Genomic DNA, 12,459 nt, shown 5'->3' with positions numbered 1-12,459 from the left:
TTTGGTTTCACTCTGATATGCATTGTGAGTAATTGTAGAAATGGCTGCCTCGCTTCGACTTACTGAGGCCTCAATATCATTATGGGCTAACGACGCTGCAGGGGCAGTGTATCTCGATTCCCCTAGAGTGTCTCTTGCATCCGAAACAATAGTAACAGACTTGTAGGGGGACAATCGAATCAGCGTTCCGAGGGGTGAGCAGACTGCTTGCTTACCTTGCTTATCCTAACATGTGCGGGGAAAGAAGCTAGATGGATCACTGTGCCGTGCTCGTCCAAAACGTGCTCTCGGGTGAATTGCCGAATATTCAAGCTACACGCGGAGTGAGTGACCGCATAATAAATGTCAACTGAGGATAATCCCTACGTAGCAAGCATAGACGCGGCGTATACTGGATAGGACTTGGATGTTAGGGTCTCCTGTCTATTGGGCTAAGTTGAATGTTCACGCACAGTTACTGATAATCTCGTAGACTGCGATAAACGTCATATTCTTCGTGTGTTGGGTCTAGGAAAGACGGTGAGTGGGTTTCATAGCGGAAGACAGAGCCATACAGCTACTAGCGCCATTACCGTGAAATCTGCAATGCTGTTGAAGTTAAGTGTCGTGTGCGACATGGGCCTGATTGTGATACTAACCTTGTCAAAATGCCAACGTTAACTGCCCAGAATATGAGTTTGTTAATGAGCTTGTCGGTTCTAAGTGGCGAATCAGTACATCGCGAAATGTTGGTGAGAAGAGGCGTGCTGCGTAGCCCGACTGACTCTATGATCCCGGAGCGGGCATGATGGAGGTAATATCCCAACGAAAATGCGACTATAAGATCTGTCACTCCTTCCAACGCCAGAGAGCTCGTTGTGAGGTTCTGTATACTTATCAGATGTCTATTAAATGACTGATACAAGACAACATACCTCCCAGGAGCGTGGGATGTCTGAGTATGTATCAATGCCAAATCTGGGGGGGGATGTTGTTCTTAAATATGAGCTACACCACATATGTTGTCAAAAACATACGCAATTCCGGCGACGGCTGTGGGACGGGGTACTATTAGACATTATAATATTCCAATGATGCAATCTTACCCCCTGATGTCGCTGTGGAGAGTATCTTGACGTTAATGTCCACTTCCCAGTCGTCGTAAAAGTGCTAATGCGTACCTGTGTGTCCTATTCCCAGGAATATCTGAAGCAGGGTCGTCAGAACCGAACATCATGGGTAAAATGTATGCACGCACGACGACGAATGGAATAATCCGCGCTCTGCTCACTGCAAAGTATAAGATAGGTCCGCAAGAGGCTTGAGTAGCGTACGCACGTATGTAGATACGCCAAGCGAAGAAAATGTGCGCAGTGAGGGTGAGAAGTGCCTACATGTTAGAAATCAATTTTTTGCTTGATACCTAGTGAGAACGATGAACATACAGTGACGACAATAGTGAGCTCAAGGGGTGTGATTAAAACGGCTTTCAAGTGCAATACGAGTCACGCTCACATTCATGCTCCTGGTTGGGTAATGCAGGATGTTAATTACTAGGTTGGGGGGGCGCGGGGTAAAAACTCACCAAACAGTTGAGTCCAAAACGGATATTCTGCCGAAGCCCAGCACAACGTAGAAATAGACAGCATGGCAGAGGAAAATTGTATGTAGAACCTCGGATATCCTAGAAGGAAATTGGCATGGCGTGTTACAATCAGGATACAATGCTCACCACACACAGGCGACCTAATAACCAAGGGTGGCTTTAGTCGGTGTCTATTTAATTGAAGATGTCACATACGGCAGCCTTCATGATGACGGTGTCAGTCGGATAGTGCTGGTAATAGTACCATGTCTGTAGCGAATTCGCTCCAAAAAAGCTGGTCACAATGTTCATTCGTTGATAGCAGAAGTATGGTAGTGACCCACCAAATAGAAAAGAACGCGCCGATGAGCAAAGCACCAATGGAAGAAGACAAGGCACCTTGAAGGTCTGGAATATCCGGGGAGACGGCACACGACATGCTTCGAAGGTGCGCTCTCGAGTTCTTGGCTTACACCTGGTTTATATGGTGGCTCTGCTGTGTGCACGAAGTAATCAGATCAAAGAGGAGATTCGGAGGCCTCTGGATCAGAACGGGATCAGAACAATTGACCAGCATAAGGGTAGAGGGTACTGACGTTATGAAAACTTTCAATTAAAATCAATCAAGTTCGCCGGACTCGGACTCCCATGCTCGCACCACTGTCCGACTTCCTTCCATCGAACGCTGGAGATTCATTCTATCGAGATATATAAGTACACCTTCATCTTGGCGGCGTGAGCGTGGTTCCCAGCTCTAGCACCATCAGACTGAAGCTGGTGATAGTTGATGGAGTCTACGAGGAAGATACACTGATACCCAAATCAATATGGCATGGTGTGGATGCGAATGACCCCAATTTCTTTCGGACTTCCGTTGCTTCCGTCTCGCACCGGTCTTCGTTTTGGACCTGCAATTCTCATCAACGCATGGACCAACATATTGAATCCCGGACGAGCTGAAGTGATCAAAGAATGGAAGGTCCACAGGGTACGGTGATGCCTGGGCAATCCACCCGTCCTCGCCTTCTTCTATCAACTACTGCGATGTCACTGTGCCAAGATCAGATAGAACGAACACTAGAAGAAAAAGATGATGAACTAAATCTCGTTGTTCGACCAACGTTCGACTGATATGTGAGGCACTGAAAGCATTAAGTTGTTGTGACCAGTAATCTGAGGGTGACACGCACTTGAATTTGTGAAGTCTGGTCGTCCAGCGCTTGTGGTGATGAGAATTGTGTTCTCACGGTTCGACTCACAGGTCAGTTCAAACGTTCATGATTGGAACTTCACGTCAGGCAGCGCCGGCTTATTTTAACAGTGATACCACCGGAAGCAAGATTTCATTGCCCTTTGGACATTTGGTGGGCGTGATTGAGATGCGACGAAGTTCACGCCCAAATTGCCCAAATCCGGCTGTCTTCGTATCACTACCTCTCACACACTATGCGAAACAACCCCCGGCGTCAAGGACAATGCATCGAGGCGAAAACGCGGGTACCAATGATTCATACGTACCTCACAATCACGCGCAAGTGATTTCAGAACACTCGACAGTCTCGAAAGGGGTTTGTTATCGCAACTGTCTACATCGACTCGACTCGACTCCACATCAACGTACCGGGGATATCAATTAGTTCGGGGTAATATCCGTACTGATGGCTCGGACTGTGAACGTCTTCTATCATTGCATCGCGACGGACAGTAGGATGAAATGTACTATCGCAAGCAGGACTTCAGGCTTCGCGACTCGAAGGGCCGTTCTAGCCCCCGTGGAAACGGCCTCCGTGACATACATCCACACGGTTATCGTATTGCCACCGACACCTCCTCTCGCGCGCGATTCAACAACTGTATTCACTTCAAAATCTGATCCTCAGTCTACTCGCACGCACTGCGTCTCGAGGCCATTTGACTCACTCGAAAGACTCGTCTCGTCTCCCTCTGAGCTCATGGCCCGCTTCAAAACCACGTGGGAGGACCTGGCACACTTGGGCTATTCAAGGCTCGATGTCTGGAACACTTTGAACAAGCAGCGGGGCGGCACCATGCGGGGTCCGTTGGATGGCGGCGTTGCCCTCAACGAAGGCATCGCCCTGCAGTGGGCGTACGTTCACTCTTCCTCGCATTCTTCTTTCTCGTAACGCCCTCCTGCGTCTTTCGCTAGGTGGTACTGCTACAACGATTTCAAGGGCCCCGCGGCGCCCAAGGAGCCCGTTTACCGGTCAGTCAGCGCGGACGAGGTCCTTTGGGAATATAATAATACAACCAAAGACCACGTCAAGGGCAAGTGGTCAGGAAGTTGGAAGAGTACGGAGCACATCTCTGCTACTATAACACGAAACGGTGAGTTATTCGCTGCGGTTCTCCTTCTGCCAAAACGGTTGAAAGGTGTATTCTCATCGAAGCCGGCATACGCATCAGCGGTGGCTTTGATGTCCCAAACGCGTTCGACCGAGGGGTTGATTTCCGGCTCTCGCAAGATGAGCAGACGAAGGTCCATGAAGATGTCGTCAACTTCTCACACGATTGGAGCGTGGTGTAGGATGCCCTCTCGGGGCTTCGTCTTCACAATTCTAACTCCTTCCTTCCCGCAGAGTCGAGCCGGGCCAGCATCTGCGCCTTATACGCAAGAAGACTACGATGTCGGGAACCCAGGAATTTCAAGTCGTATGTAAAAACATTATGATGGAGTATGCAGCCATGTCTCACAGCACTCTTTTAGCCGTACGGACTGGCAAATACACCTGAGGATAGAATCGCAAGTGAGTGCGAAAATACACTCCGTTTTTCTATGCTAATAGAGGATTGTTGTAGCCAATGGACGACCGTAGGTGACCACACATTTATTCATCTTTACTTCACGCTTAATCTGCTCTCTTAGGTGGAATGAATATCTAATTTTGGTGCGTAACATTTCAGTCGTCTACGACCACAGATATGATCGCTAATGCGCCTCGTACTTAGCCCTACAGTTTGAACGCGACTTGTGATACACCGTCAAAAGTGATGCTAATTACTTGCATCCTGCGGAAGGAGGAGTACGTCCACGTCCTCCAGGATATTGCGGCCAACGACGTCGTTAGCGAAACACCTCTATTTGTTGAAGAACCCGGAAGTATTCAAGGACACTGACTCAGTGTACGTGTCCGTACTGGAATGTTGCCAAGAAACAGTGAGATCGAAGAGATAGTATCTTTGGCCGCTTTTTGTTCCAGGTCGATATGGTAATGAATGCAATCGATGTTAACGGCGCCGGCGATGAAGAGGAGGCGAGATAAGGCAGTGATGAAGTAACCAGTCGCCGATTCTATGTTTCTTCTCTCAGGCAACCTTATGAAGTCCGCACGATGGGAATTGATGCATACGCGCCGAGTCATCGCACCCGCCTATCATCACAATGGTCCTTTTATACCCTCGCCAGAACACCCTCCGCCGAGCCTGCTCGTGCTCGTGCCAACTGACTCGGTGGTGACGCACCTGTGTACGAATTCGACAAACATGTATCTGCCTCCTTGGTTGACCATCCGGAACCTGGTGATTCTTGATTCTTGCCCCACTTCTGGTTTAGAGGGGAGTGTGTGGTGTGTGGAGACTAGGTCTGGGGTTTGAGATCTGAGTGCGCGCGCGACGGGATGCCAGCCATAGCTGTACGAAATAGGATCCGGAGAGGACCTCGACAACGATGGGTGTCTTGGATTTCCGTTACACATCAGATTGTTCGCCCTCACCGGGGGCATCATACATGAGATGATGGCGAAAGGCGAAAAGCGAGCCGGGCTGCAATCTCGGAGGTGTGCTGCTGCTGGGAGAATGTCGAGGAAGAGGAAGGAAGACACGTTGGCTAGTCAAGAATCGCGACGAGGCACTCCGGTATGGTTCTGTTGTTTCTGCGAATTGGTGAGATATGCATGGAGGGCTGAATAATCTACTGGGGTATGCAGACTAGGGACTGATAGGGGTAGAAGAGGGTTGCCCCTGGCACATCTAAAGTGCGCACGCTGTGAGATCTCGCGACTCGAACGATATCAAGAGACCACAAAGCAAATTGCATTGCGTACTACTCCTTGTCCAACCCGTCGTCTTGAGCACTTGATAGCATCCTACTCGTTTCCATGCCGCCTGCTTCCGCTCGAGAAATAGGGCCTTGGACCGAAGCAAGGCCGTGAACGAAAGCCTCACGGTGTCATAGGCCTCTCAAGATACAACGACGGAAAGCCCCACGCTGTCGTTCCCCTCCGCAGCTCCCGCGATTTCATTGAAAGTCGTGTGGCTAGGCATGTGTCTCGCAGTACCCCCAGGTGGCGCATCTTGGGTACACCTTGGATCCGCCGCCGTCCAGTGAAGTTCGTCCCAGGAACCGCCTGCGGCTTCGACAGCACGCCGACAGCGTTCTTCGGACCATGAGATCGCCCCTCTGCCCCACGCGGCGAGCTGTGCATCGTTTAAGCTCTGCGTGAGGACGGTATAAACCCCACTTTTCCACCCATCGGGCGCTGGGTCGTATGAAGTCTCTACATAAGCGTACCAATCCATCTTGTCGATGTGTCAGTGTTAGTGAGGGTTGCGATGATAGAGATTCCATACGGTTGATTCAGTGAGTTGCGTGTTGGCTCAGGAGATCAAGGTTGTTGTGTGGGGTTCCTTGCGTCGATGAGTGTTATGTGCGACGGTGATGTAGGGGTGATGGGTATAGAGGGAGATTCCCACTGTGCTTCCGCGAATAACTTGGGCGCTGGCGCTAGCATTATTAAGCCCACATAGAAGGAGGCCCGATCACCGTTCCACATTTTCCGGTGGCCGTTGGTAGACTCAAAACAACCACGCTTCGAGAACGCAGGGCATGGGTGTTGGGGACAGCGAGCGAAAGCCGTTCATCACATGATCCGAGAGTCATTTACACGGTTCCGTTTACGTCTGCTTCATATATTTTTTTTTTTTTTTTTTGGATTCTGTTTAACGTCCATCGGAGTTCCCTCCATGCGGACGACTCGTTGCTACATGTGTTCGTATCTACTGCTATATAGAAATATAAATAAACGGGCCCTGTGCCCACCTTGACTGCCTGGCTCTTCATGCGCGACAGACGGACGGTCCGTGACCTCGTCCCCCTGCCGCCCAGTGACGGAAACCACTGTTTTTCGGACGCCAGTGTGATTGCAGGTAGCCGTTGCAGCGCGGATAGCTCCTCTTTTTGGCTCAAAGGCCTCGCATGTTAGGTGCTCGTCCCGAGGGAGAGCGGAAACGTGGCTATCTGTCAAGGTAAGAAAGAAAGGGAGAATCTTGCGGTTATGCTTGAGGATTGGTCGCAAAGAGAAACACTGCCGTCTGTTCTTCCCTCGTCAGATCACGCTCCGCATGCGAGCGATCCACGGTTACGACCATTGTTGTTGCCGCACCGCCCCTCCCGTCCCTACCTCCTCTTCTTCTCCTCCTTCCTCCTCTTCTTTTCCTCCCGACGTTCTCTTTTCTCCTTTAGAACCGCCGCCCTCTTGGGTGCCACTAGGTCTCCCTCGAAGCTCCCAAAGGGCTTCTTGAATCTCTTCGTGTGTTGGACGTATTCAATGGTGGCCTTCATTCCCTCCGCCGTTGCTAGAAGTACTTTGAGCGGTAGGTCGTAGTTCTTGCATCCATACTGCATCTCCTTGCGCTCGATGTCGTACGCCGGACATTCCGTGAGGAAGTGGCGCACTGTCTCTTCCTTGCCATTACAGTGTGGGCAGAGTGGGGAGTCCGCTTTTTTGATGCGGTAGAGGTGGTGGTTGAGGGGGATGTGGCCAGTACGGAGTTGCGTGATGATGCTCGTACGGTTCTTCTTCCAGTCGCCCACCATGTCCAGATATTTACCTACTTTTAGTCCGGGGTCGACCCTTTCCAGCTTCACCCTATGCGTCGACTTCTTCCATTTTGCTTCCCATTGTAGTGAGACTCGCTGGCGTGCTTCCTTACGAACGGCGGCTTTACTATACGGTAGTTTAGGGAGATCATGCAGCAGCAGTGGGCAGTACTCAGCTGGTTGCGCTTTTCCAGTCGCTGCCTCTTTAGCCAGGGTGTCCGCCCGTTCGTTTCCTGCTACGTCGTCATGAGCAGAGATCCATCGGAGCTTCATGTCGAGGGTGGTGTTGGTGTCCCTCGCGCGCTTTGCTGCCAACGATAGTGCTTCTTCTGCGTATTTGAGGATGTATTGTCCCATCCCCTTTTTACCCGATTCCATCTGTTGTATAACGGACTGATTGTCCATGTAGATGTCGATTTTGCCGTGAAGATTTCTGCTGAGTATTTCGTTTGCTGCGAGAAGGAGTCCTACCGCTTCTGCATCGAAGGTGGTGTAGTGGGTGAGCGGGCCTAGGCTATGGCTGACGGCTGAGACCTCCTCGCCGTGTTGCGTAACCACTGCTGCTGCTCCAGTTCCGCCCTCGTAGCCTGACCCGTCGACATAGAGTTTGAAGTTGGCCGTTGACGTGGCTTCCTGTTCCTTAGAATCCTCGCGTGTGGGTGCAATGTGGGTCGAGACTGGGCATTGGTCGCCCAGACGTCTGTGGGATGTAGGGAGTATAGTCTCCGTCTCTGTCGGTTTGATGCAGTAGAGTCGCATGAGGGCAATGATGGGGGATGTGTGACGACCTTGGTAGCAGTGGGTCCAGGTTAGTATGTTACCCACCGGGTGTTCTTTGGGCAGTGTGGCGGCTCTGACCGCATTTCGATGGCAAATGAAGTCGAGGGTGAATTCGAGTGGGGGGAGTCCAGCGTGGATGTCGAGGGTGTCGTTCGCCGTTGTGCGCATGGCTCCGGAGATGGCAAGGGCCGCGACGCGCTGCGCCTTCATGAGAGTCTTCAGTGCCTGGACCGACCCTACCCTTCTCTTCTTGCCTTCTGGCAGGCGAGCAGGAGTGTACCAAACGTCGAGAGCATATGTTAGCTTGGGGATGGCCACAGCCAGGTACAGCTGTCGAAGGAACCTGGAGCTTATGCCGCCGCCCACTCTGCCCAGTCGCTTGAAGACGTTGATCCACTGTATGGTTTTACTTAGTGCTGCTGCTGTCTGCTCCTTCCATCGCAAATGTTCGTCAAGGAGCACTCCTAGGAGCTTGTAGCATGTTTCGCGGATGACTTCCTGTCCTTGTAGCTTCAGTGTGGGGTGCTCGATGGCGTCCGGTGTGAAGTTCATTACACGCAGCTTGCTGGTTTCGAAGCGTGAGTTGTGGATGGCCGACCATGCATAGCCACCACCGGGGCGTGTCATCATGTTAGCAAGCTTGCGATGTGCGGCAGCTGCCGTTTTTGCCTCCGCAATAAAGGTGGCATCGTCCACGTAGGCGATCGCATATTCCCCCTTTTCGGTATCTGGGATGTCAATGAGGTCAGCGTTGTAGAAAAGATAGAGGATCATGGAGATGGGGTCCCCCTGTCCTATTCCGTTGTCCACATTGATCCAGTCTGATCTATAGTCGTCGAAGACCATGGTTGTCTGCCTGTTGGATAGGAGATTACGGACGAAGTTGATGAAGGGTTGAGGGATCCTGCGTTTGCGAAGATTTGTTAGCAACTGATCCGTGACGGCATTTGGGAAAGCAGCTTCGATGTCAAGGAAGAGTGCTGATACCACCTTCCCCCTTCTCCATGCGTGCTTGATCTTGGATGTGAGCGTGTGGAGTGCATCACTAGTGGTACGTCCGGGTCGTCCCCCAAAGTGACGATTCGGCAGAAGATCATGTTTTTCGCACATCTCAACCATGTCCTCGGTAACTAGAGCCGTTAGAACCTTTCCCATGGTGTTGAGCAGCGCGATTGGCCTCCACGCTTTGGCAAGATCATAGCGGGGCTTTCCAGGCTTTTTGAGTACGATGGTTGTCCAGCGCTTCCATGCCAGGGGATAGTAGTCGAGTTGGAAGACTGCCTCGTAAATCCTAGTTAGAATGGGGGCGAGGGTGCTGCTGCACCGCATGAGGACAATGTTGGGGATGCCGTCTGGCCCACAGACTTTGAAGGGCTTGAGGCGAGCAAGTACCTTGGCTGTACGGTCTGTAGTGGTGGTGAAGAGGTGCGGCACTGGGTCTGGGTAGCTATCCGGCTCCGTCGCCTCAAAGTCAGCGGGTCGCTTGGGGAAAAACATGTCAGCTAGCATACATCCCTTCTCCTCATTGGAAGTGGCCTCCTTCTGAGAGCCATCGGGCATGTTGAATTTCAGGGCGGGAACACGTACCTTGCCCCCGTCGGAGCCTGTGCCTGACATGTACTTGTTTGCGATCCAGAGTTCCTGCGGGTCAAGGTCCTCTAAGAAGTCCTCCCAATGCTTGGACTTAGTCTCCTCCAATCGTCGTTTGTAGACTGCGCTGACGTGCCGAGCCTCTTCGTGTATGGGAGATGCGACGCCTTGCAGATTGTGGGAGGCGCGTTTGGTTCTGGTGCACTCTTTACGTAGGGTTTCGAGCTCGGCGTTCCACCATCTGCGGTTGTATGGGGCCGTACCGCTTTCCTTGATAGTGTCTTGGATTATCCCCTGTAGAAGTGCGGTGAGTGCCGTCACGGCGGTGTCAATATCATCTGTGGTATGGATATCAACGGGAATACCAGCTGCTGGCAGCCGTGATGAGAGTTCCTCGTTGAACGCCTTCCAGTCGACTGTGCGAAAGTTGCGTGTGCGTCTTTCTTCCGCTAGATCTGTTGAGAGGTCCAGGATGGTGTCGATGGGGTAGTGGTCTGCCCCAACCGGCGTCTCCCCTGGGTGAACTTCGCAGACTAGTACCCGGTCGATGAGGTCAGCTGATACGAAGACGTTGTCAACACGGTACTCGTTCTTCGTTACCATATGTTCGAGGGTGGGGACTCCAGGCTCTAACGCCATTTCAAGCCCAAAGTCGGAGACCAGGTCGATAAGGAGTTGCGCGTCCTCCCGGGCTCTCGGAGTGAAGAGGTGATGGTCAGTTGGTTTGTCCCACCACTCGTGGTGCCGGTTGAAATCGCTGGCCCAGATCATTTGCGGGTTTTCGTACTTGGTGCGTAGCTCCATGGCTGTTTGCCGAATGGCATCTAGAACTAGGGAATGAGTACAGTCATTATATACGTTGAAAATGAAAATATCGCCTGCGTCCGAGCTTAGACGTATGGCAGTGACATCGCCTGTGCCAGCGATGACAACTTGTTCGTAGGCGTCGGTGCTTATCCTGCTATTAACCATGATTATAGATCTCGTAGGGTAGAGGTTTTCGGCCTGGGAGTAGGGGTACAAAGGGACCCAGTTGCGATTAGTGCGAGTAAATAGGGCTGGGCAGAGGTAGGGTTCCTGAATTAAGAGGATGTCAAATTCTTCATGTAGTGGCGAGTTTGAGACCGTTTGCTGGGCGTTCATAGATTTGTTTAGGTTGTACTGTCTAATACGGATGCTGTTGGAGGTTTTGTCAGTCATGAGGCTACGGCAAGGGGGGACTTCTCTTTGACGCTGTTCATAACGCCGTCTGCGGGGAGATCCCAGATTATGGTGGACCAGTCCATGGCATCTGCAGTTGGCGCTCCTTGGCCTTTGGAGTTCCGTAGCTGACTGCTCTCAATTAGTGGGCGGAAAGCATCAGGGATGGTGGTTTGTTGCAGCCGGTCCTTCTTGGCCTGTCGCCAATCACAGTCGGTGAGGTCCTGCTTGGAATACCGTCCGGAGTAGAAGGGGGATTGCCGCTGCGTCCAGGGTTCGTCTGTGGGGAAGTACGGAAGCGTGTTGCTTTCCAGGCGCTCGTCGAGCAGCCTCTGGAGCTTCTGTCGACTTGGGCAGCTGCGGTCCCAGCTGGCATGACCGCCTAGGTTGCATGACACGCAGGCATGTGCTTCCTTTCGATTCAGCTGAGGACAGTCCTGGGCGTCTTCGTGGTGTTGGGCGCATGTTGCGCAGATGGCTTCTGATGCCTTACAGGTGCTGGCGATGTGGCCGTAGTGTTGACATTTGAGGCATCGTAGTGGCTCGACTTTGCTCTTGTGGCACCTGTAGTTGTTTCCCAGAACTAGAAGCCCTTGCCGAAGCAGTTTGTTGGCATCCGATGGTTCGGCGAGGGTGATCGTGGCGTGTCCGTGCTGTTGGTCCTTGCCGCGGCGTGATGCTGGCTTCATCCATTTGATTTGTGAGATCGCGTTGGGGGGGAGGTCGTTCTCCGTTTCAAACGTCCTCCAGGCATCCGCCGTGTCGATAGGCTGATCCACTGGTAGGTAGAGGGCCTTGATGGTGTATTTCTTCGGTTTTACCATGGCGCCTGGGCTGAATTTGGCAATAAAGGTGTCAAGCCTCTTACCGCCGAGCAGCCAGCTCTTAGCTTCAGCTCGGTTGGTCTCCAGAAGGATACCACCCTTATCGAGTTTTGTGCAGCTAACGAAGGCCCACGCCGCATCTCCCCTGATTCCGTGCAGGGCGTCTGTGGCTTTCTTGGTGATGCTGTTGCTGTTGGTGGTGGTGGGGTATAGGCTGGCCTGTCCAGTGGGCGGGTCGACTAGGATGCGTCGACGGTCCCTCTCCATCCTGGCCTGCGTGGCCGGGCGCAGCAGGGTGGGTGGGGTGCTTGTGCCTTGGTCTTGAGGTGCGGCCGCTCTTGCGTAGGACCTTGGTGTGCTTCCGGCCGTGGCTTTGAAGTCTCCGGCTGCGACTTTAACAACGTCAGTGCATTTGTCGAGCTCCCGGCTTGCCTGCGATACTCCCCGACGGACGGCCGTTACCGTCTCCTTGGTCAGTTCTGCCAGCTTCGCTGTGAGGTTGTTCGAAATCTCCTTTGCTGCTTCCCGCAAAATGTTGGTGGCTTGCGTGACCTCCTGCTGCCGAATGATCTCCTCCTGGAGCGATGCTAGCGCGTGTATCGTTTCGCTCGTGCCAGTGTCTTGCACTCGAGCAGCAACCTTGAAAAGTACATTAGTAATGAGCT

At 52.3% G+C, this 12,459-nt stretch overlaps 1 protein-coding gene across 1 annotated transcript; it reads left to right on the top strand.

Moving 5' to 3' along the window:
* Positions 1-3,516: 3,516 nt before the first annotated feature.
* Positions 3,517-4,699, top strand: PC9H_007008 (uncharacterized protein; the record flags this gene model as incomplete). The annotated part of the gene is made up of 8 exons (XM_036776545.1): positions 3,517-3,671; positions 3,732-3,910; positions 3,973-4,105; positions 4,162-4,234; positions 4,290-4,329; positions 4,382-4,394; positions 4,449-4,470; positions 4,532-4,699. 8 exons carry the CDS (start codon positions 3,517-3,519, stop codon positions 4,697-4,699), a joined length of 783 nt encoding a protein of 260 aa, XP_036630165.1.
* Between the last annotated feature and the right edge of the window lie 7,760 nt (positions 4,700-12,459).

This window comes from Pleurotus ostreatus (genome assembly GCF_014466165.1).
Source record: "Pleurotus ostreatus strain PC9 chromosome Unknown scaffold_5, whole genome shotgun sequence".
In the NCBI taxonomy this organism is placed as follows: domain Eukaryota; kingdom Fungi; phylum Basidiomycota; class Agaricomycetes; order Agaricales; family Pleurotaceae; genus Pleurotus; species Pleurotus ostreatus.
The sequence above is the reverse complement of the archived record's forward strand: the minus strand, read 5'-3'. Positions and strand labels throughout refer to the sequence as shown.